Consider the following 25,524-nt stretch of genomic DNA (forward strand, 5'->3'; position numbering starts at 1 on the left):
TGTGCATTTTAGGTGGTGTCAGAATGCAAGATTTAACAGTAAGTTGGCCCAGGAAGACCAAAACAAAACCATTTGCCTTTAAAGCTTTAACATGCACTGACCTCTTTTCCACTTGTACATCTGGGTGTGAATTTGCTCACAATGCCTTTTTGGAAGAAAGGCATATTTAGCCTTATAAAGGAAAACATTTGCCATGTTATTTTCATTTTTCTATATTTTTATCACATGTATGGGAGCAGGTTTCAACTTTTTTATGCTTCTGTCTTGTTTCAGGTAATACTTTGGTTGTATAACTTAAAAGATAAATGATTGTTTAAATATATTTTAATATTTCTTGGAGTTCTTTTTGAATAGACTCAAAAAGTGTTTGTTCAAATAAAGCTTTGTTTTTAGTTAAATGTTGAATTATTCATGCACCTCCACTCTCCTATCTGTCATGGATCAATTGAAATTTTCTTTCATCTACTAGAGGTCTGTATTATTGTAAACATAATTGCAATCACATTTTCCCATGATTTAGAATACTGTTTAGTAATTAGTGCGTAGTATTTCAATCAGTATATTTAGATAGTGTGCCTCTGAAAGTTCAGTAGCATTCCAGTGAGGTGCTCATTTCCAGTTTCAGTGAGATTTAATTTAAAACGGAATCAACATTATCCATTCAGAGGCCCACTCAATTCTTAAATATGGTCACTAGGAAAAACTGCTCAAACGGAGCTAACCCTACACTTCAACCGAATCATTATTGCTTTCTTCTGTTTCTTACACAGTATTTAAAAACACACGGTCCCATTTTGAAAGGTCTACAGGTGTGTGCTAAAGGTGCTGTACAATTTGTTTCCAAAAGAATAACATAAATGGTGTTTAATATTGTAAAATAAATTATAGTTGTGGAACTTTTTGACATATTAATGATGGCAGCTGCAAAAGAGATGGGTGCCAAACAAGCCAGTTCTTTCACCTAAGCAGGAAAAAAGGCAAAACTAGGAATGTTTATGTGAAACAAGCTGACGGATTACTGTTTGAGTATTTAATAACTCCCTCAATATTGAAGGAGTAGTATTGGATCTGTAATTGGGGTGTGCAATTCCTGTTTTCAAAAGGAAATTTATCACGTGGGGGTATTAATCACAGTAGTTCACTAATTCACAAAGGTCACATAACTGTCAAGCTACTGAAAGGGCTAAACCCTATGTTTTTCCTCATTGCAAAATGGCTACAGAAAACTAATATCACAATTGGTCAGCAGAAGGAGTGCAAGGTAGCATCCTACATTGACTGTCTGAAATGCTTGCAAGAAAAATGTATAACGTCTGTAAACATTGATCTCAGATTTGCCAATATGCACCGATTTCATCTGGCAATGAATTACAATAAAACAACTCATTATTTATGTCTAATCCCTCTTTTCTTATTTTGCAATGTTCCTCTAAATTAAAAGGATGCCTGGCCTGCAATAATGTTTTGTTTGCTGGAAGATAATCAGCCGAGGAGCTGACTATGAGAGAAGGCAGAAAGATTTACGGCAGTTAAAGAGACATAATTGTTCTTACCCTGGTGATGACTGACAAAATGAAGTTTATTGTGGGGTTTAAAGTAACACTAACCATTCACATGCTTCCAAATCTGGTGCTCTGTATACAATTAATCTCTCACAATCTTAATTTGTCTCTATCTAACTTTGCCTCATATAATGTTCCATTTACTATAAGGATTACATGCACAGAATTGGGGGAAAAAACAATCTAGTCAACTGTAAAAAAAAATTGATCTGAAAATGGCTGGAACATTACTTTGCATGTATTTTGAGACCTTTGGAAAGTTAGTTATATGACTAACTGTTTAGAAATTAAGAAGCACAGTGAAGCAATCAGTAGCAATCAAATATGGGACAGACAGAATTTGAGATATTCTATAGAATAGAACTCTATTGTATAGAATAGAATAACTCAAACCACATGTCAGAGTACATGCTCATTTTATTAGGATAGACAGTGCTTAAAATACAATCACAAGACTGTGTGTGGTAAACCTCCAGATCTATTGTGGACAAACCATACAGGAATACACAGAAAGCAAGGTAGCAGCCATCAATATCAGGATCCAGTGTCCATATCCATGTCCTCTAAATCCTCTGCTTCAGGCCGACAAAGTTCTTCTAGTGCCAATTCTAACCACAAAATAAATGAATAAATAAAAATAAAATGGACATTAGCATAACAAACGTCAACTCTAAAGGCTCCAAAAAGCCAAGATCACTGTTCAGTGATGTGTTAAAAGTGTAGTTAGTGTAAGTCAGTTTACAGTTTGAAGTACCCACCTTCACTCTCTGTGAGGCATGGGATCTTGCGGAATGTGTCACGTATGGCAGGGATGACCTGGTCGTACATGTGCAGGACGTCCAGGCAGTGTTCGGAGAAGCTGGTGTCGTTCAAGAGGAGCCAGTGCAGCAGCATCAGGGCCTCTCTCAGCAGGTGCACTCCCGGGCCTGCCCAGGCTTGGTCCCGCCCCTCCTGACACTCCCATCTCCTCACCTCCAGCCACTGCCTGTGCAGAAGGGCCACCAAGGTCCGTACTACCTGCTCAGAGTGATGACCCGCTGTCAAACCATGCAGGGTACCACCCCCAGTCTCTCAGTCATTCAAAAGCACTCAGCTGCACAAGACACAAGACACTGTACTGAAATTTCACGAATCACTTCCAGTTCCATATTCAGTTGACTTTATGCGGACAGTTCATATGCTGTCGAAGCCTTTGAATTGAAACTGAACTGAATTTTGCACGGTCATGACAATGGGCTCAGGAAACAAATATAGTGCCACCTACTGTATTAATGTTGGAATTGCACTGACACGCTTGACTGCAGTTACAAAATGCCACATGTGTATACGTTCCCAGTACCTACTGTTTAACATTATCATTAATATTAGTTAAGAGGGAATTGTGGCATGTTAATACCCTCATAACTAACTGTGTGTAGTTTTTACATGAGCTATCAAGAGCCACTGTATCATTATTGACTGCTTATTTTATTTGTACTTAAAGGTTCATTTACTAGTATATGCCTTGACGTGAAAAAATCAATTGTGACACATTAGCCTAATATATATAGTTCAGCAGGTATGAATTTTCACATAATCCCGCGAGAAGGGTTTTGTTTGATGTGGTTACAGCTGTACTTTTTTTGGCTTTTAGTCCAATGATGGAAAAACACCTGGCTACAAGTAGAAGCTGTTGACCCCCCCCCTCCAATTTAGGCAACATACATAGAAAGAAAGAAAGAAAAAAAGGAAAGGAAGTGGTAAGCAGGGTTTTTATAGTTGTGGATGGAACCGGTTTGCACAGCGATTTTCGGAAAATTCTCCTCCCTAATCTTTGTTTGAAACTTCAAATACCTGCTAAATAAAATGTAATTGCTCTATGTAAGACTTAATACTTCTGTGTTTATATTTTACCATTCTTGTGACTGGCTAAAAGAAGGAATGATTCCTCTATAATTTATCATGTGAAAAAGGGGTCAGATACACCAAACTGAAATTATTATCAACAAAATGTGTGCTTGGAAGAGGAGTATATTTGGAATTTGGGAAAGTGCCATTTAAGGAACTAACCAAGAGCTGCAATCAATCAGCCTCAGCTGATTACAGCCTCTACTGCTTACCTCATTGTTGCACTGACAGGAGGACTCTGTAAACACCGTCCACGTGGATGTCTTGTGAGTGAATAGCTTTGTTAAGAACCGCACAACCTGCCAAGGATTAACAAATAAGCATAAACATACCTTTTGTGAAGAAAGTATGAAAAGAAAAAAAAAAAAAGAGTTTGAAAAATCGTCAGTGTCTTCAACTGTACCTTATTTAGTAAAAAGATTCTGTTTGATTACTAACTCCAATTATACATTGATAGAATGAAAGCCTGATTACCTCCACCTCTAGTTGAGACCACTGGCTTTCTGTTGCTGTGTTGTCAGGTCTGGATGTGATGTACTGGAATATTTTAAGGAGAGGACATACATCTAAAAGAAAATGAAAGGTGACTTTAGTCTTGATCAAAGGATGATAAACATGATTATGTAGGTGTATTTCTGATGAGCAGTGCTAGGGGGCGCTACAGGAACCTCACCTAGTTGTGAGCACAGCTGAGCTGCCACCTCATCATCGGTAACTGTCAGAGCCAGCAGACTGACATAAAGGCACACAGTTCTGTAGGAGGAGTCCATCGACAGGCACCGTGCCATAGACTGACTCTTCACCACAAACTTAAACCTGCAAAGGTCAAACAAAACAATTGTTTTTCCCATTTCCCTCTGACAGGTAAGCACTTAATTACATAATGGATCCCATCATTTGCTAACCTTGATCATATTTTCCACATAACTGTCCCCTGGATTCATCACAGAATGCTACTTCCCACATCAGTTTGAAGCAAATAACTGCTAGTGTGTGGGCTAAGTGATAAAATATGACATGGTAAAATGAATATGATGAAAAATAACCTTAAGACCTCCAGGACTCCAGTCTGAAAAACTCTTACTGCATATTAATCTCAGAGGAACGTGGAGTAAGGCATCTACCTGCCGAGCAGTTCATCTCCAGCTCTCTCGGCCAGCGAGGCGAGCGCTGTCAGACTGACCGTCAGCACTTTCTCCCTCCGACTGGCAGCGCTGGTGAAGGCTGGATCCGCCAGCTGCAGCAGCTTACTGAACAGAGGGTGATGGACCTCTCCTCCCTCACGCAGACCGTTTGAAGTTTTGGGAATGTGGGAGGACCCTGGCTTGCTCTCGCATGTCAGGTTCGTCCTCTGCACCGCAGGGTCCACCGCGTCTGGGCCTTCCTGTGGCTGACGGGACAGCAGCGTGTGCACAACCTCAGGGCTGTGTGACACGAGGTGGTGCACGGCTCTCAGTGCTGCCAGGGCAAACTCCTCCAGGGTGCCGAGGGTGTCCTCCACGCTGGAAGCCATGCTACCCTCAGAGGATGTGCCAGACAAGGAGCTCCCTCTCAGAGGACTCTGTCCTGAGCTATCTACTGCCCCCAGGGCCTGACAGAAAAGGCCAATATGGTACTCTAAAAGGGGCAACAAGTGCACTGCCCCTGGGCACCTCCTGCTTGAAGTCTGCTGATTTTGAGCCCCAGGGTCAGCAGTATTCTGTCTGGGCAGGTAGCGGGCGAGTGCCAACATGTTCAGCCCAGACATGGCAAGGCTCTGGGCCTGACTGAAGCCACTTTGGGGCCTGTGGACAGCCTTGGTTTCTGTGGAGGAGCTGCTGGATCCAACGGAGGATCCTCTGATACAGGGAGTGGGGGGAGGCACAGCAAAGCAAAAATTACAATCACCTTGATTTAATAGCGCCAGGCCTGGCTTCAACTTCGTCATGACAATAAAACAGGTTGTTCTAAAACAGAACCAATAAAATGAAGGCTGGCACATAGGAGGATTAATTCATACAGTATGTAGCCACTGAACTATACTTTCAAAAAAACACCACTAAGCGTTAAAGAATAACCAAATACGTAATTTTTGGGAACGCCCATTCCCAGATCCAGATTTCCACATAGAGACACTTACGAGCTGAGGTAACTGTGCTGCAACAAAAAGCCAGGCAGTGCGTCTGGACTGATACAAAGCAGGTGGCAGAGGCCCAAGGTACTGGGGTCCAAGGGGTGCTGCAGCAGCAGGGTGAGCAAGACTGATTCTGTAGAGAGGAAAATACATCGTGTGGGATTCAAAGTGATGCTAATGAGTGACAGCACTAGGTATGGCATTACCACTGCAGTGACTGTGATACATTTCAACAACCTGCTGAACCTAAAGTTACCTTGACAGCAAAAGGTGTCAGGACTTGGCAATGCGTCTGCTTGCACATCATTGTTGGCGTTGTTTGTTTCACTGGCAAACCGTTTTCCATCTTAAAGTGAGACAAAATAGTGAGTCTACAGCGCACACCAATACTACAAACAAGCACCAAAAAATGTTTTGGAAAAAAATCCACTGAAAGAGCAAGGGAACCTTGCCTACATAAACGAAACCAATAAAAACCAAGGCCTACCGTCCCTGCAATGGTTTTGACAGGGTTTGACAGGTGAGGACCACCGGGTCAACTGAGCTGCGAAGCTTTGCTTAGTGAGAAATGGGCTGACCCCTGGAGAGGTCCCACTGGCCCCATCCCCATCCTGAAGTACTGCAGGAGAGCCCCCCCTAGGGCTGAGGACACAGGTATAAAGTTAGTATCTCTGACCCCCCCAAAAAAAATACACAACAGCAAAATCAAACCTCACTGGATTACTTATTTATCAAAATCTGTAATAAAATCTACAATTTAAGAAATAAATATATTATATTTATTTATATATAAAACAACTTGCAACAACTGATGCAAATTCCTAAGTGAGAATGAGCAAATAAAATAAAACATGAAACATATAATATTTTTAATATGGCTAAAATGTAATCATCATCAAAGCTTTCACTTTTCATTTCTGGTTGAGAAAGGAAAAATATTAATGCTGGACATCACTTGACATAGTGGGGGAAAAAGAATTCTGAAATAAGGCATACCTATTCCTTGAAGAAGATGAAGCAATACGTTTACCACCCCGCTCAGAGTTCATGAGCTTGCTCTTAATTTCATTCATCTCCGCCTCTTTAAAGTGTAACTCTGACTGCAAGGATTGCACCTGGACATTATGTCAGATATGAGACATTATAAAACAAGAAAAACAAATTCATTACATGTATTCAGCTGATAAACTCCTTTACAATATAAATTACAATGCATAAGTGCAATGTAACTAATACTGACCTCATAGCTTATTATATGGTTTAAATGAACCACAAGTGAGGTCAAATGAAGACTAAATCCAAGTTCTTACAGTCCCCAACAGCAAACTACATGGCTATTGTTGCTGGTGGTTACTGGAGTCCCTGGTGCACTGCCTACATTTGATAATCTGATTTTTTGGTTTCTTCCAATAACCACACAGCTGAATAAATGGTTTTAACCACCTGTGTAGCAGAGCACCAGATATATGACCAAATGACACAAAACATTACTTCATTCCTTGGCAAATTCTACGTCATGAGACTAGTTTCAGCTGAATCCCTCTGTACTAGGAACACACAATTACCTTCTTCAGAAGCTCCCTTTCCTTTTCACTCTGGGCATGAGCTCTCTCCTGCTCCACGAGGAGCTGGGCTTGTCTCTGCTGCTCTCTCTCCTGCTGGCTGTGTTTAATGGAGTCACGCAGCACACGGATCTCTCCATCCTTCAGCAGGAGCTGTTCTTCCACTTCCTTTAACTTAGAACAAATCACACACAAATTGAGTGGCTTACACTACATTAGTGTGATTTAGCAGACACTCTTATCCAAAGTGACTTAGCGTTTTATCCATTTATACAGCTGGTTATGTACTGAGACAATTACGGGTTACGTACCTTGCCCAAGTATATAGCAGCAGTGTCCCAGCACAGAACTGAACCAGCAACCTTTTGTTTACAAGCCCTGTTGCTTACCACTGAGCTACACTGCTGCCCCATTTGCATGGTAGACAGTGTGTGTTTTATCCACGCTTTACCTGACAAGGTTGTGACTAAGATCTGACTTCAGACCATAACAGACACCCTCAAGCAAATAAAACTTGCTTCCCAGATGTGTAGAGAGACGAGGGAGCACATCTTGGGTTTATACAAAGTGATACACTTCAAAGACCCCTGACAGGGGTGCTTTCAAGCATTCTACCATCAGTATAAAATTAAAAGCCTGTCATAACCTTAGAACTAGACTAACAACCTTGGTAAATCAGATATTACTATATTATTATTAGTAGTAGTAGTAGTAGTAGTAGTATTAGTGTAGTATTATTACAATAAATATTCTTAAAAAGAACAGAATCTAAAATAAATGACAACTATTCAACCAAATTCAAATAGGTTTCATACTGTTGCAGACATATACCCTTAAACACCTTTCTCTTTAGTTGTTGAAGTAATATATAACCATAAATACCTTTTTTTTAAGCTCTGTTTGCTGCGCCTCCAGACTACCACAGGACAGGACTTCTCTGTCCTTCCTACATTTCTGTTCATTCCCTGAAAAAGAAAACCCCAGCAGTGGGTGTTGTGCATGTATGTGTACAAACCCTTCTTCCCACCTCTGCGTCAGAATATGACTTATGCACTTAACACAGGGAACAATTTCTCCTTGATGTTCATGAAGCCACAAGCCCAATCTTGTCTTTTTCTTGTCAGTACTAATACCTAAAGAATATTACATTAAGCAGACTAAATGGTTAAGCTTCATGAAAAACTTGATAATGTAAAACAAAATCAATAAAAAAAACGAAATCAGTAACGCGCAGTAACTTAAAAATGGCAAGCAATGATGGGCATGAAATATTTGTGCGACTTACCAAAACCTTGCCTGGGTGGAAATTCGTGACTGCAACCCATGTTACTCTGTCCAGGATTGCTACTTGTCTTGTTACTTGCTCCCAGAGCAAACGTTTTCCTGCCTTCAGAGAAGGCTTTGTTTTGTGGGCCAGGACAAGGTAAAACTGCACCTAGCGTCTCCCTGGGACCCGTCACTCCCACATCCCCTGTGCACGCCTGGGACGCAATGATGTCGATTTCGTCCAGATCATCCTGAGTAAAGGCCTCGTCATCCTCAAAAGGATCTGCACTGGGCGGAGCGCCAAAGTTCATCCCTTTCAGTCGCTTCGACGGTGGACACTCCATTCTCTAGTGACCAGATGGGAAAAACCTAATTTAAAGAACACAAATTTAGGTAACGTTGGCAATTAACTTACCTAGTCTGCTATATGTCTTTACATTTTAGAATTTTTTTATCCAAATGACAACAGGGTAAATGATCCAATTACCAACTAGCCAGCAAGCAACGAGTACGGTATAGCTCGAGGACACAGCACATCACAAATATTATTATTGATCTAACATTTGCATCACAGCTAGCAAACTAGCTTGACGGCTCACTCGGATGACAGCTACCTATCCGATTTGAATTCTGATAATGTAACACTGACGGATGGACAGCAATATAGTTTGTACCTCTTTCACTGGTTGGCTATAGACATGACACCTATACCTGTTACCTCTTGTTAGTAGTAAACCTGTCATCTAAATAGCTTGCAGAACAATGACCCGTGTAGTACTGCCTAGTTTACTAGCTAAACTACAGTCTAGCTAGGCTATCGGTTCAAACCTGCCCATTAACTAACTTGCTGCTTGGTTACTGTAATAGGTGCAGATGAGTAACTTAGTTATTTTGCCAGTCATCTGCATTAGCTACTGTTTGCTAACTAGCTTCTTATATCTTAAATCTAGCTATCTCGTTACATTAGCTGGAAAGTTGGCTGTTGCTACCTAAAATGCATGAAAGTCAATCTCTAGGTTGCGTGTAAACAAACCTTAAGGTGAAAAAGCTCGCAAGCTAGCGATTGAAAACTCCATAGTGGCACAAAGTTATTATTTGGGTTATATTAGCTGGCTATACTGCAAACAGACTATAACGTTACTGCTTTGCAGCTAGCTGGCGAGCTATTGTGCAAAGGAAGTTCATAATAGTTAAGCCAACCGCGTGCAACCCGCTTTGCGGTTTCATTCCGGTCAACGAATCACATCACCGATTCTACCGACAAGGCGCGCAGTAATCAGGGATTCGATTGGACTGCTGCATAAGAGGCCGTCTAAAATTCTACGGGATCCTAGAAAGGACAAACCACAGAACCGTTAATAGGCGAACCAAGCGCCTGTCGCACACCAGCTGATCCGCCAGCGGTAACTTGTGTTATCTGATCAGAACACATATCACCAACCTGTTTCAGGCCAGAGTGGATGAACATAATTTGTGAAAACATCTTGAATTCCAACCTTTTATGGGCTTTTGGAGCTCAAATGTGCAACAAACAAAATCGGATGCCTGTAAAATTATATTAACTTGATTATGTTACATAAATAAACATAAATATAAATAAAGCTTGTTTCTCCTGAGTGGGATTGGTCTTGTGGTGGTTGCAGCTGTGGTGTAAAACTGTGACATAAATAAATAAGATTATCATATGCACACAGGCATGTCAAAAAGTTAAAAAAAAAAACAAAGAATGATGCCATTTCTAAGAGAACTGGAAGGACACCTTCTATGTTTTTGCATAAAAAAGCGTTTTTGACTGATAATTATGATGATACATGTACAAGTATAATTGATTTTAGAATATGGCGATGAACAAGTTACTTAATACATAATTACTTAAAGATATTATGTTAAAATGCATTAAAAACATAAAAGAGGATAAAAAGAACAACAACAACATAGGCATAGTGCAGCCAGAGATATATTAGCTATGAAGCTGAAAACTGCTAAAATATAAGATTCAACACAAAATGAAGTGTTCCGTTTCACTACATAAAAGTCTCAGTATCAGTGCATGTGTAGCTCAGTGGTCCTACTGTAGAGCAACATACTTCCTCTTTCGCTTCCTCGCAGTTACAGTATGATTAAATTCACATAAGCATTCTTTATTTGACAGGATGAAAATTTTCAGAATCGTTGATGCATGACTGACCCGCTGGGTAAAATTTGCTTATAGCAATCATCTGCTCTCTTGCAACAGTTTGTGCATGTTGCTTAAGACTGCTACATGGCCATGGTGTGTTAACATTAGTTCCAGTTCTTTCACTGTCTTACTTTGGGCCATAGCCTTAGGCTAAGCAACTGGTGAACATTAAGCAGTGTTTGTGACCACTACTATTTACTATATTATATTTTGTTGTAAGTACAAGGTTTACGCTCCTGCTTCACGAATCCATCTGACTGGGTAAATTTAACCTTTTTACTTCTGGTCTCCTCCATGCCCTGCTCTGTGGACTGACACTTGGTGTGTTGGGTCATGACAGATTTTCTGTCTTGGTAATCCTCCTGCCACTTGGCTGAGGGACTCCAAAATTTCCACCCCCTATTTCCACCTCACAGCTCAGGGGTTCGAACTGGTGTGATCACTCTAAATCTCCAGACACTTGACTATTGTGAAGACTGTTTAACACCTTTTGCAAATTCAGCCTGTGATGCCACTCAGAAGTGTCAGGGCTGCAGTGCATCTCTTTCAATGGTCTGTGCCCTGAACATGCCAAAGCATCCACCGACAACAGTTTATGCTCTGTGTTTCCCCACCTATGCGCTAAAGCACTCCTGAAATAGAATGCAGCCCAGGAGGACAGTCAGATATCTTTCATACTTGATGGAGTCTATCCTCATCATCTCTCCATAACAACCCAAGTCCCCAGGTGTGAAAGACCACCCTCTGAGCTTGTGGATTTCTGCAGCACTGGAATGACCCTTCATCACATCTTACCGCAGAGGTAAGTCTGCTAGGTGCATTGGACTTCACCACAAAAGTTATTGGCATCTTGACCTTGGTAGAGCCCTGCTGTGATCTAGGATTCTCTTCCCTTGACGATCTCAGTGACCTGATGAGCCTGACCTTTTATGTGATGCAATTTCACTTGCCACCTCAGATAAGCTTGAAAAGGAAATAGGTGACATGCTTCTGGAGAGCACCTCAACCGCACACATCCCAATTGACTGGTACAGATGTTACATCTGTGGCTTTCTCTAAAACAAAAAATGAACGCATGCTAAATAATGCACTTCAGATCTTACACGTCGCCAGATCAGTCCTTCTTCAAAGAGTACACTTATTGGAATTACTGCAAGCTTGCCGACATTCTGAACCAAGGAAAATGAGCTGTTTCTTGTCAGGACCTATTAATACAAGCACATTTATCTGACTATCAATTTTCAAGCTATTATTGCTTTTTAACATATAATGAAAAACATAAAAACAACCATTTCACCTAAAATAAAAACAGGTTCCCAGTGTACTTTATCACCAGATTGCTAAGAGCAGCTGGGCTTCTGTCTGAAGTGCAACTCCAGAATTTTAACCCTTCCCTTGAAGCCTTAGGAGGTGTGTTGATTTTTACACTTTTACACTGAGTGAGATATTACTGACAGTCCTGTACTTCACACACACACACACACACACACACACACACACACACACACTCACACACACTCTCTCTCTCTCTCTCTCTCTTTAAATTTGTTTTTCCAGTTATGGTGAGGTTTCCCTCCCCAAGACCCTAGGAGCTGTTTGTGAAGTACATGGCTATCAGTAATCCCTGTCTCAGCCAAGTTCAGTCATTTGGAACAATGGTTTCTTGCTGTTAGACCTCATGAGCCCAGTTGTTCCATAGTGAAATGCAGTGTTGGCAGCTCTCATTTGCTCTAATTTATATACAAATCATTCTTTGTATAAAAGTACAACATCTGAACAAGCATTTTTGAAGGAAACAAATATAACTAAACTGACTAAACTAAAACAACAGATACTATAACACTCCTATTGTTCACTGTTGTTGAGAAGTTGTACTTTTATACACAGAATGATTTGAATAAAAACTTTGTATAAAATCATGCATCAGTGATTTGTATTATACATTTGTAAATAAATTTAATTTTATATGCCTTTAACCTGAAAGGAAAAGCACTTGTCTAAACCTGCCTTACACAATTTAACAAAAAAGGCCACAACAAAATCCTATTGTACCACATAAAATGTTATATATCTTATGAAAGAGTATATTTATCTGTGATTATGTTTAGCTCAAGCAAGCAAATACCTTTACATTTTATGTTATCATTGAAGTACAATTCATAATGTGATATTTCTTTTTCCAATGACCAAACAAATTTTTCAGTGTATTCATGTACCTTCTTCAAAAGCTCTTGTTGTGTATGCCTTCCTCTGTCACACATCTAAAAAACCACATCCTGCAACACTGCCTTTTTTCCTGAAACAGACACAAAGAAATAGTGTTGTCTCACTGCCAAGAGGAAGCCATTTCATCTTGGAATCAAAATGACAACCTGTTGAGCCTCTGAACTCCAATTTAAAGATGATACCACCTTATTAGCATACTATACACAGTTTACATATACGCAATAAAAACTGAAAAAGTCCTTGAAACCCTAAAAGAAGGATGTAATCCTATTCATTCTTAACTCAGTTTTATCAACGTTACCTCCATAGGAATGTCACATTGTATTTCAAATGTGTGTGATGAATGATTGATGAAAACACCATATGTGAGTTTTGTTGTTGCTGCTGAAATAAATGTAAAAACCACACAGCTGCTTTGATCATTATGAGGACCATCTGAGAAGATTGACAGAAAATTGACAGAAAATTCTTCCAACATTACTTGCTCTTCAGTCTTGGGAAAATTACATGCAACTTAGATATTACACTTTACACAAGAAAAAAAAGCTCAAATCATTTATATGGGCTAGCTGGGGGGTTTCACATGTGAAAATGGAATTGCCTAACACAACACAGTAAACTAAACATAGTAAACTACTAAGTAGAAATCTTTGTTCATATATTCATGTTACCATACTTCTATGCTTTTGAACAAACTTTTCAATGGACTTTGTTCAAAACTCATCCTGGCTGAAACTAGCCATTTGATGCGAGGACATCTTTTGGTATCTTACACGATATTCATCTATACAATATGTATGTTTTTCAAGCAACTGAATCTGTAGAAGTGGATCACAGGAACAACTGTGCTGAATATATGTAAAGATAAAAAATGGAGGGCATAATTATCGGACAGGTGCACAGGCTGCAGTTACCATTTTCACAATTTGGAGGCTCGAGAATGCATCGAAGAGATCTTCATTCTTCCTGACACAAAGCTTGGACCCAATTGCTTGGACATTTTGGGACATTCTCCCTTCATTCCATACTGTATTCTTCTCATCCCTCTGACACTAAGTAAAAATTGCTGGACCATCTACTTTCACTGGGAATATGATTCTATAGCATGCTGCTAAGAGATTGTTCAAAATAGTGCATAACTGGGTGTAAGTGTGATATTTGGTATATTGTCTTGGTAAAATTACTTTTATTATTTTTAATTAAATTAAGTATATTAATTCTTGAAAACTTGACAATTTATTCAACATGCTCAAAGTCCCACGGAACTTCAAAGATAGGGAGTTTTCAAACAATTAATACGTGCACCTAATTTCCAGTTGGAGACTTATTTAAAAGTTATTTGAATGAACATTTGTAATGCTGCCATTTTAAGCTGCTGTCAAAAAACCCATTTACACTGTTGGTAATGAAGCCCACAGCAACTGCTTCTCTTATTTAACACTACCTAGTTGTTGCCACCGGCTCTTGCACCATATTCTCGGCCAGACCAAATGTTGCAACCGATGACGCCAGTCATTCATGGCTGACGGTTTTCATAAAGTTGCATTTCCTGAACCAAGAGGCGGTAGTTGAATTTGATTGGCGTTAATGTCATCCATTTGATGTATAGTATTGGGTGAGCTCTGAAGATGTCGTTTTTGATAACCCAATTGCAGTTACGTTTATAATAAAATGACCAATGAAAAGAGGGTAGGAGGGATATCCTTGAGCAAAGCGGTAGTAGCAGTCTGTCGGTGTGTCAGTGAAAGGAATTGTATCGTATCAGTTTGTGGCCATGGTGCATGCAAGTTGTTTGGCCTAGCTAAGTTCTTTAATGGTGATCATTACACATACATTACGACAGCTGTGTTATGGAACTAGATAAAATGGACGAGAACGACTGGAAATACCATGGGGAAGGAAACAAGAGCCTAGTGGTTTCTCACGGCCAGGTGAGTATCGATAGCATGAGCTAACTTCATAGCAGTCTCGTTCGCTAACAAGCTAACTTAGTGGTGCTGCCCGGTGAAAAAATGAATTACGAAAGTTTATAAATATGTAAGGGTCAAAACAAACCGTATCATCGTCATTAAGTGAAAATCATTTTGCCCCAAATGTTTTATTTTCTGTTTGGTCTACCTTAGTGATCTAGCTTGTTAGGTAGCGAGCTTGCTATCGACACCATACACGGCAGTTAGCAACCTAGCTACCAAGCCACAAGTTCACAGATCAGGGCGTTAGGATCGTGCAAAACGGAACAGTTCTGTCCAAATTTGCATGATCATAGACAGACACAACTGGCCACCAAAAAGCAAAACATTAACTACTTAACGTTATCTATGTGAGAATGTTCTTTAATCACGCGTGAGTTAATTTCCAACTACCTAGCCAATTAAACGACGTCAGATTCGATATTAGTCAGCTTGCTTGGTGGCGAAGTCTTCGTCACGTGGTTACTCTACAAATAACTTCGACAAAAGGCAGTTAAGTGATTGAGCCCGCTGGAATTGAAAGGGATACACAGAAATTAATGGTTAGCTAGTTCTTAGTCACCTTGACATGTTTCTTGGACTGTAATGTGGACATAAACTAGTTTTAACGTGACTATCTATTAAACGGCCAGTCTTTAGTCCACGAAGGATTACCAGCCGGTAAAAGGCAAAGATTGAATGTCAGCTCTTAGCTGTCCAGAGGTCAATTCTCGTGATAACAACGGGGCAAGCGTCACATAGTGCGATGTTTTGAAATTAACATGACATAATTTGTTTGTTCCTGTCATGCTCCTGCAATCTCCAAACCGTGAACCCCGTCCAGCAGAGAGATATCATGGAGCATCCAACCGTGAGAGATCAGGGTAGTTTCAGGTCGTCCTCAGCATACATCATAAATTGTTTTACGTTTTGCAACTAACTTTCGATATACAGCTTATTAGATCAGAATTCAGTATCAAATACCCCCGTTACAACCTCATCTGGTGTTGATGACAGATACATACATAAAGAAGAAGTGAAGTGAACAAGCATATTTGTTAAACATAGGACTCAGCACTAGGTACTGATATAGGACAGCTGTTACCTGCTGCATTATGTCCTTTCATTTTCAGGTTTATGTAAGTAATATTCTCATAGGAATGGTCAGACTTGGCAAAACCTGCAGTAACTAAACTAATAGCTTGTCTTCATCAGCCATGTTTAACTGAGGTTTGACAGCCTTAATGGACAAAAGCTCATCTCAAAAATAAAATGCATTTTCTTGCATTAATTTGAGGTGCGGTTTTTTCCTATGGAGAGCCAAACCAATAAAAAGTTGGACAGAACAACGCATGCCCAGTTAACTTGCGCAGCCTGGGTGCCTTGTGTTGGGCTGTCCAGTTGGCTGTGTTCAGCTCACCAATTGGGTATCTTGTGTTCTCTAGTTGTGTGCCCAACTTGTCTAAAACAAACTTTCTCCCTATTTCTCCCATGCAATGAATAATGTCTCTGTCTGCTTGGACACGTTCAATATTTGATTTGAAAAGGGGTGTCTGTTTGAAAATCCCAGAAATCTGTTTGTGAGATCCTCTTTCACTGGTTCCATAAACATGCCTACTTCTGCCAGATGTAGTGTAATCTCAGTGTGGCCTCATGGAATGCTGTGGCTTGAACAGCCAGCTGCACCTAGAGAGACTTTTTGTCAACCCTGTTTCAAAAACAGCTGGCTGCAAGTGGAAGCAGCCTGTTTGGTATGGCTAAAATTCAGTCTCAGCTGATTGTGACTGATGGAAACAAGATATAAGAATCCAGATGAACAAGAAAGATATTTACAGCAGTATCGTATCTCTCTTACACATGGAAGTTTAAGAAGAAGAATATTGAAATGGCAATGTTATACTGCATCCAGAATCATAAATAAATTGGATTTGATTTACATATTGGGGAAGATCAGTATAGTGCATGCTCCCAGCCCTGCCACCATGCTCCCGCACAGACTTGTCTATTGTTTATTGTTGAGATGTTGCCAGTTATACAGTATCCCATCCTTCCTAAACAGATAGTTAGGCAGAAGTGATTCATTGCACAGGACCCTCAGGCAGTTGCATGGGGATATATACTATGTTTTGAGATTGTCTTTGTAATCTCAGGTATTTGAATACATTCACAGTGGCAGGTTGTGGCTCTTCAGAGTTTCCTGTTTGTTTCCCGCAGGCAAAACCTGAGACATAAGTTGTAACTGCTACTGCACAGATACAGTAAATCCTCCACTTGGTGGTCCTTTGTTCAGGAAATGTTATGATGACAGTTAATGCTATGAGTTTACACTAGATTAAGCATAACAATAATTTTGGAAAAAATGCAAAAAATGTGTTACACCCATTCATTGGAACTGTGCAGTGGTTCGTTTTGAGAAAAACCTTTGGGTGTTTGGATGGGGATCTGTTCTCCTTCGCCAGTTACACAATTGACTTTACGCAACTGTCACGCTGAATGTATTTGAGTAAGTAGCCCTGAAAAGATGTGCTAATCAGATTTTACGTTCTTTTAAAATGCCAAACATTTTGTCTGTGGTTTTGTTTAAGAAATGGTGAGGAATGTTGTTTTCCAGTGTCATGTGTTCATTGAGTCCATTGTGAAAATGAGCTTGTAAATATTGGATACAAGCAATTAACTGGATGTGTGATGCTTTCCCCTCTTTTCCAGCATTCCAGAGTTCTTCGTCTTTTGAAGTACCCTGCAGAAAATGCAGAGAACACACACCAGGTAGATGTTTTTTCATAACCTTTTTTATTTTTAAGGTGGAAATGTTATGCCAAAGTGATGAGCCATTCATGAGATGGTCATTGTTGACCTGTTTTGGAGTCCCTCACTCAAATCATGTCATGCTTCCTGATCAGCATAAAAGGATTATTGGTGGTGATTTGAAACTATTTACAAAAAAATATATATATATTTTATAGCTACTTGCTTGACCTCAATTTGCTAAAAATGTATGATTAACCTTGAAATTCAGATGTGTTTAACATATAGCTGTTCTTTGTGTTAAGAGAAGGAACTTAAGATTTCCTGTTAAAAAGATGATTTACCAGAAATTGTGAGTGCTCAGTTTTTTAGTTGTTCAAAAATGAAATTACATGAAATACTGATAACACTGCACAGAGCTACGTGCTATGTTTTTACAAGTAATGCCATGTTTGTTAATTAATCTCAAAGTAAACATGCAATACAGCTAAAATAATATTATGTCAATTCCTGATGGTGACCTGTTTCCCTGGGATATAAAAGTGATTCATACTACATTTGCACTGTTATCCAGAGCGATGCATAAGTGTGTAGTACTGCATAGTTGTACTGATTATAATGGTCTAAGAAAGCTTTCTCAAAATTGCAAGCAAAGGGACATTGGCCTCCACAAGTTTGGTGATGTCTGTGAGAAGCTGCACATTTCCACTGTAGTGTCCATCATCAAGAATTTCAAGACCAAAACACTGGGTACTAGATACAGTCATTACCTTGTCAAAATGGGAATGAAAAACAATGGTGAATTGTGCTGTGAATAGTGGTTTTGGAGGCCTGGTCTCCAAGACAGCATGACATTATCAGGGCTCAGTGTCTGAGAAGAAGCTTCCTCTGAAACCACAGCCACAGTGGTCCGAGTTTGCCATGTTGCATATCAGTGACATAATTATAGAAACATCCATCTTTATTAGCATTATGTGTGGTTCCAGAAAGGAAGAATTTGTCCACTGTGTGAAATATGGATTGTTTTAAATTGTTCTAAATGACCTTGTTAGAATGGAGGGAAAGATGGATTCAGGCAAGCAACCAGACATTTTTTGACAAAAAGCTGTTTCCCTCTACAGGGAAACTCATGAAATTTGGTGGAAAAAGGACATTCTAGAATAGCAGTGAGTTCAAAGAATGCATCCATGTCAACAAACCAGTGGCTAAGTGAGCATAAAATTAACATCTCAACTGGCCATTGCAATCTGCAGACTTTAAGCAGATTGAACTCAATGAAACTGTTCACCAGTAAAGAGCAAGTAAATTTAAGGATCTGGAGAAATTGCGGCAGAGGAATAAGATCCTCCTTAACAAATTGGCAGGATGTTTAAATACAACTGAAAGCATCTTCATGCTGTCACTGTCAGGCAGATGCACAATAAACTGAGGTATTGATGAATGCGATCATATTATTGAAAAAATGCGAAAGACATGCCTTTATTAAATGTGTTGCTTTCTGTGAGTTTTTTGTGTTGAAAAGTTACATTTTCATTTATTTTAGCAGTACAGTCTACGCACTTCCATTTTCCAGTTTACGAGCTTCTGCTTCCAAGTCCTGTTTTTATTTTCTTACATTTTATCAAAATGTATTGACCATATGTGGTGCATTATTGTATGGGTAATGCACACATTAATATATTTATCTGGCTCGGATAAGATGTCTCCTATTATATGCTGATGCATTAACACAACAGAGTATGCTGGATTTTTAGCAAATGGCTGTTAAACATGTTGTTGTTCACTGTTTTTCAGACAACAGAACAGGCCTTCCGGCACATCCAGAACATTGTTGACTTTAATAAAAATGTTATGAAGCCGCTCCTTGGAGAGAAATACGTCCATCACGGGGTAAGATGTGTAGATTCTCTATACCGTGTTTTTTATTGCTTGTTTAGCAAATAGTATCCAGAGGTTAGTCTTGTCATGTGAATCTGATATTGATTCTGGATGATTTTTTTTTTTTTTTTGTATTTTGGGAGGGGGTTTGGGGGAGTTGTGGAGGGGGCATGAACCTCTGATGAAACAGATTTTCTTCAATTTCTCTAGGAGGCTGTTAAACTACCTTTAGACTTTGTGAGGCAGCTGTCCTTGAAGGTTCAACAGGAGCGGCCAGGTAATGTCGAAAAGCCAGTACTTCCACTTGGTTTTCCATTCTCTGAAGTGGAACATGAGACACTTCCTCCCCTCTTATGAAATCCCCCCACCCACCCCACATAGTTTAGCGCTGTAGAAGGTGTTGCAAGAGCAAGTCCAAAAAGCCACATGACATGTAGCACTGTGGGTTTTTATATAAATTGTTTAAGTTATTTGGATCAAAAGCAAACTTACCAGATGTCTGATGTTAATCAGTTAAGCAAGAGTTGACTCAAAACTATGGAAAGACTCTGGAAAGACTTGAGCATTTCTGTTTTCCTATAAAAGAGGACATTTCAATAGTTGGGAGTGTATTAGTAGGCATATCTAAAGAGACTAGAAAAGCAAGACAGAAAGCTGCATTTCAGTGGATGTGGCTTTCACACCATTATTGTACGGACCTATTGTATATGCTGTTGTTATCAAGTAACCCAGGAAATGAAAACCGTGCTGTGAACTGAGATAGCAGTGTGAGAACTGCTTCTTTATCAAATCAGACTTGTCCAGAAGCTTCCAAGACTATAAAATTGTCGCAGAAATTTCCAAAACTATAAAACCAGTACTACAGAAGTTAGCTGTAGGAGGCCTTATAGGTGATGGGTCATATGGTGTGGTGGTAGGTTGTCACCCTCTGTGTGCCCTTCTGTGCTGCATTACTCTTGAGAGTTGAGTTTTTGTCTTGGTGTTTTGTCTGGTTCCTCAGAATCGCGCTGTGACAAAGTGATGGACACCTTCAGTGGCTGTGCCGTGTGCTTGCCTAACCTGACCCAGATCTCTGCCTGCCACATCAGTGAACACAGACCTCCGCTCTGCATCGAAATAAAGGTACAGCTGCTCTGTGGGGTACAGCGCGTACACACACACACATCAGCTGGGCGCAGCTTACACACACACACACGCGCACACACACACCGGCTAGGCACCGTGTGTGTGTACGTACACATCAGCCTGAGAAGGAAATGGAACCTGTTTGTAGTGCTTGGTTTGAGGTTTCTGAAAAAAAAGAAGCCCTGCTGTAGTGGCAGCTGCCTGTTGTTCTTAAGGTTTGTTGTGCTGTAAGAAACAGTGAAGGACCTGTCACCTCATTATCTCCAAAATGAAACCAAGAAGGGAGTATCCAAACAACCGAACAGTGTGTGGTATTGATGGTGAAAAAAGGGCTACTCAAAAGCCAAAGCAGGTGCCAAAGTATGTGCTGTGAAATTTGCCTTTGTGGTCAGAGATGCCTTGGCTGTAGAATTTAATCAGTTGATGGACTTTAAAGATTTGAAAGGATGAAGTGTATCAAGCTTAAAAGGGCTGTTGTGCTGACTGTCAGACTGGCAACACTGGAATGTCCAAAATGAATTTATAATGACATATTTGAAATACTTTAAAAAAATTTTTTTTGGTTTTGTAGCCAAAATGTGGATTTCTGCCATTTTCACGACATGCCTCAAAGGAAGTGAAGCGTAAGGTGTGCCGCTTCTGTCTGCATCAGCACTTTAAGGTAACCCATACTGCCATTATCTTTAAGTGAAGTGAATTGAAGTGGCTAGTGAAACCATGTGATATGAGTCAACAGAAAAGACCTTAGGAAATTTCCCTGAAGGTTATAACACTGAAATGTATTTACATAGCTGTGAAGCATAAACATGTGATAATCTTAGTGGGTGGAATGGTAAGATCCTTGTGTAATCATTTGTAAGGAGTTGAGAATGCTTGGGTGGTTTCACGCCCTCTGCTGGCTGAGTAGTTGAAGTGCAGAGGAACTATAAACGCATGCATGTGTGGTGTGGTTTTGTTTTGCATAGCTGGCCAACGGCAAATGGAAGCGAATGAGCAGGTATTGTCCCCTGGATCTGTTCTCAGGGTGAGTACAGATTACATGCCAGTACAGCTTAGTTTCTGCCAAACACGCCTTATAGATGATGCAGTTTTACTTTGGTTTGGATATTCATAACGTAAAAACAAATTTGTAATTAATGGTTGAGGTGTGCATTCATGCTTATTTCAGAGCACATCAGCACTTTTATTTTTGTGGTGGGCTTGACAAGTTGACCTAGTTCATGGTCTACACTAGTTCAGCCATTTTGGTGTGCATCTTGCGGGTTTAAAAGTAATTATCTGCAATTTGTTTCTCTTTAGGAATAAACAGAGAATGTATGTTGCAATTAAACACTTGTTAGAGGAGCCACAAAACAACTTCAAAATATTTAAGGTAAGTTTTTTTTTTTTTTTTTTTTTTTTTTTTGTTTTTTTTTCCCATTTTTAATGCAGTATTGATTTTGGAATCAAATATGAAGAGGTGATGGCATTTATGGAAATTCTGTGAAAACTAAATTTGACTGTAATGGGTGTCAGAGCCCAGTAAAGCTGATTTGCTGGAGGCTTCATTTCTGTTCTGCAGAACGGTGTGTTGATATACAGCTGTAAGGACGACGCGGATCGGCAGCAGGACCTGAACGAGCTGGCCCAGCACCTCAAACCTTACTTCTTCCCCACTAACGGCCTAATCAATGGTCACCAGTCCAGCAAGGTGGTCCTGAACGAGCTGATCCAAGTGATAATCAGTGCACTGCTCAGCAGCTGGGACTCCAGTCGCACGGGAGAGCCCAGGAAGGTGCTGCCGTCGGAGGGCAGGGCTCACTGCGAAGCCAGCCCCCTGCACTGGGACATGCTGCGAAATGGTGAGGGGCCAGCCGCTGCCACGCCTCAGATTACAAATTACAGTCTGAGCAGATTTTCATGTTTCTAACACTTATTCTGCACTGCAGGTAACCACTACCTGCCCAAAGACTGTGTTCTGTCTAAAATACTGCAAGCTCAGATGCTGGATAACCTGGACATTGAAGGACTTTACCCCCTGTACAAACGGGTGGAGCAGTACCTGGAGGAATTCCCCAAAGAAAGGTGCTTATTTCATCACAACTGGAGTTTCTGAGGCTCCATGCTTCAGTAACAGTAGCGTTTGTTATGGTTCATTCGGTTTGTACACATTTGTATGTAATGTCCTAAAAGATCCACTGGGTGGCGCACATACACAGAACAAAACTAGTGTCATCATGCAGATTGGCTAGTGCTGTGTCTGTGTGCAGTGTAGTGTACATGTGCCTTCTTTTCTTAAAGTATAGATTGATGTATGTGTTAATTCTTACCCCCATTCCTGCTACCCTCAGGAACAGACTACAGATAGATGGGCCATACAATGAAAACTTTCTGGAGAAAGTGAAAAATTGCCCCTCTGAAGATGATGGCTCAATTGAATATGCAGTTGGCAAGGTAAAGAGTTTCTCATTTTATAAACCTGAAGGCAACTCTTATGTAAATAGAATGCTTGTGAACAAGGAAACTTAAAAAAAAAAAAAAAAAAACTTAGGAATTCTGTCAACATGTTTTTGCTTCCTTGTGATGTATGCAAACAGTTTGATAGAAAACAAAGCAGTTTTTTCCACCATTTTATTTCCATCATACAATTAAAAAAAAAATGCCTGGTTCTCCTGTAGGTCCACCAGTACAGAGTAGCGATGACAGCCAAAGACTGCTCCGTGATGATTGCTCTCGCGCCTTGTGGAGAGGATGAACTGTAAGTGTGGAAATATGTGCGCGCGTCTGCCATATTGGAACATGTTGTCCTCCTCATCTGCCTTTTCAGTGGATAGATGCACCCTTCAGAGAGGCTGACTGTCTCTCCATGGTTAGCTCCAATATAGCAGTGGCTAAAGTGGTAAATTGAAGGAATATGTGACACTGACACTGAATGACAAGACTGGTATCCCACAATTAACATGATTTAATGTTGTGGAAATGGAAATTTCATTTTAAAGCTATTTATTTTCATTTTATTTAACATTTAAATATTTTTTTTTGTAGGCTGGAACCAAGCTTGGAAATCCAGCCCTCAAAGCCCAGGTTTACATACTCTGTGTCCATCCTGGATTTAGACCCAAAACCTTACGAGAGCATCCCCCACCAGTACAAACTCGACTCGAAAATCGTCAACTACTACTTGAGGAGCATTCAATCTAAACAGGAGCCGCCAAAGCTTAACCGGACCATGGACAGGGACCGGGAAGACTGCACGCTGGTGTTCCACCCTGTATGAACCACTCTCGCCCTCCCTCAGGGGAACTGTGTGAAGTGAGCAATGACAAATGCAAAGATGGAATCCATGAAACATATCCTTTTTTGTGTTTTCTTTTTTTTTCCTTTGAAAAGCTGTATGCCATATTGATTTGGAGAGTGAATGTAGGTGAGACAGGGGTGTAAGTGGTGATGTTACAGTGGTGCAGTGGGCCGGCCCAACATCCTCTCTTATTGCGCATATCCTGTAGGGGGCAGGTCTCCCTGAGCACAAGGTGCCTAAGTGTGTCGGAGAGTGAGGAGGGAGAGCGAGGGGTGTAATCGTTCAGGTGTCCTTTGGTCATTCACAGTGCTACATCCACAATGCTGTGGTGTTGAATTGTGCCAAAAGGCTTGTGGTGATTTTTGAGAGTTCTCAGCACTTCAGCGCTTAGTAAGTGGCAGCTTGAAGCGGTGAAAAGCAGTGAACGGCTCAACAAACCTATCTGTTACATCGTCTTTCTTTGCAGCCATACAAACGCCCTTAATAGCGGACTTGTTTCCGAAGATCTGTCAACTGCCCTTATATTCATGAGACGTACAAGTGAAGGTCACCTTAAGAGGGATTATTATAGGGCAGGGATTCCAGATTTGTAATAGATAAGAAAACTGAATTTTAAATATGTCTTGACACTTGTGTATTCAAAGATCCATCAAGCGGAGTCTTTAAATGATGGTGCTACAGCAGAACTCTAGGCTGATAAAACCTCCCCCATCTGCTCAGTTGGCCTGATGCAATCAAGGAAGGAGAATAACTTGCTGACCTGGAGTCCTATCTCAAGAGGGGGTCACTGAGGTATTAGAAGTGTATTGCTGAGGTGTCTCGTTTTGTTTGGTCAATGTGTGTCTTATTTCAGTTCCGTTCAGCACATTAAAAACAAACTAGGTTTTCACCTTTTCATTTATATTGCAGTCCTACCCAACTGCCATATGGGTGGGATTATTTCACATATAATTGGCAATGAATCTAGATGTAGTTTGCCAACACTGATTAGCGTACTAGCCATTTTTATCTTGAGTGGATAGTTTTTCATTTAAAGACAAATACACCTTAATATTTTTCAAAACCAGTTTTTAAACAGTGTTAATCAAATGACCAATACTTTTGGTTATCATAGGTCATTAAAATTTTTTCAGAAGATTTTTTTGGGGCTGAAGAAAATTTGATGTGGTAGCCTAATATGTAATGTTCGATGAGCGAAGGATTTCTGCTTTTCAGGAGTAATATTTGGAACTAAAATTTGCTACTCTTCCACTTTGAAAGTCAGATTTGATTTAGAGTCTGTGGAACTTCACACTAGGCAACATGGTTTTCAGTTACAGCTCATGGTTTCTGTTGAAATGTCCTTCTGCAGCAGCATTCACATGAATTCACTCTAACACTTAGGTAACACTGGAAAAGTTCACATCAAGGCTGAAGACCATAGTTGTAGCTTCAAGCTAGTGTGTTACCCCCGTTACAACTAAAGTCCCAAACAGGAAATGATTCTGATGTTTGTGTTTTTTTTTTTTCATTTAAGCCCTCCTCAGTTCAATGCTGTCACAGCATTCATTATGTCTAGGTGTACTGTCTGGAAACGTCAGTTTCAAAATTTGCCACTGACAAAAGCAGTGATGGGTGTCAATGGATATATGAAGTATTTCCTAAATCTGATTTCAGGTGTAGGTGTTACAGGTTTAAGGTGATTGTATTCCAACATTTAAAGTGAGAGTTCTAACTTGGCAGATTTTTTAATTTACTACCATCTTTTAACGCATT

General features: G+C 40.1%; 2 protein-coding genes across 2 annotated transcripts; one reads left to right on the forward strand and one right to left on the reverse strand.

The window, feature by feature from the left end:
* Positions 1-1,977: 1,977 nt before the first annotated feature.
* Positions 1,978-9,545, reverse strand: LOC118779697 (ATR interacting protein). The gene is made up of 15 exons (XM_036531896.1): positions 9,424-9,545; positions 8,410-8,737; positions 8,007-8,089; positions 7,128-7,298; positions 6,559-6,677; positions 6,050-6,156; positions 5,819-5,908; positions 5,569-5,695; positions 4,819-5,287; positions 4,574-4,728; positions 4,123-4,265; positions 3,924-4,015; positions 3,662-3,748; positions 2,321-2,579; positions 1,978-2,170 (listed from the first exon to the last, which is right to left on the reverse strand). Exons 2-15 carry the CDS (start codon positions 8,732-8,734, stop codon positions 2,097-2,099), a joined length of 2,301 nt encoding a protein of 766 aa, XP_036387789.1. The 5' UTR covers positions 8,735-8,737; positions 9,424-9,545; the 3' UTR covers positions 1,978-2,096.
* Positions 9,546-14,538: 4,993 nt separating this feature from the next.
* On the forward strand, positions 14,539-24,789 carry ippk (inositol 1,3,4,5,6-pentakisphosphate 2-kinase). The gene is made up of 13 exons (XM_036530377.1): positions 14,539-14,726; positions 17,451-17,510; positions 19,284-19,379; positions 19,578-19,644; positions 20,368-20,489; positions 21,064-21,153; positions 21,458-21,516; positions 21,792-21,864; positions 22,054-22,333; positions 22,421-22,556; positions 22,823-22,925; positions 23,150-23,229; positions 23,517-24,789. The coding sequence occupies exons 1-13, from the start codon at positions 14,646-14,648 to the stop codon at positions 23,746-23,748; spliced, it is 1,479 nt and encodes a 492-aa protein (XP_036386270.1). The 5' UTR covers positions 14,539-14,645; the 3' UTR covers positions 23,749-24,789.
* The last annotated feature ends 735 nt before the right edge of the window (positions 24,790-25,524 follow it).

Source organism: Megalops cyprinoides, chromosome 6 (genome assembly GCF_013368585.1).
Source record: "Megalops cyprinoides isolate fMegCyp1 chromosome 6, fMegCyp1.pri, whole genome shotgun sequence".
NCBI lineage: Eukaryota > Metazoa > Chordata > Actinopteri > Elopiformes > Megalopidae > Megalops > Megalops cyprinoides.

Coding starts and splice junctions, on each gene's coding strand:
- ippk (XM_036530377.1), top strand. CDS start 14,646: ATGGAACTAGATAAAATGGACGAGAACGACTGGAAATACCATGGGGAA. Junction 19,380..19,577: donor AGAAATACGTCCATCACGGG/GTAAGATGTGTA, acceptor CAATTTCTCTAG/GAGGCTGTTAAACTACCTTT. Junction 21,517..21,791: donor CCCCTGGATCTGTTCTCAGG/GTGAGTACAGAT, acceptor GTTTCTCTTTAG/GAATAAACAGAGAATGTATG.
- LOC118779697 (XM_036531896.1), bottom strand. CDS start 8,734: ATGGAGTGTCCACCGTCGAAGCGACTGAAAGGGATGAACTTTGGCGCT. Junction 7,299..8,006: donor AAACAGAGCTTAAAAAAAAG/GTATTTATGGTT, acceptor ATTTGTTCTAAG/TTAAAGGAAGTGGAAGAACA. Junction 2,580..3,661: donor CCTGTCAGTGCAACAATGAG/GTAAGCAGTAGA, acceptor CACTCTGAGCAG/GTAGTACGGACCTTGGTGGC.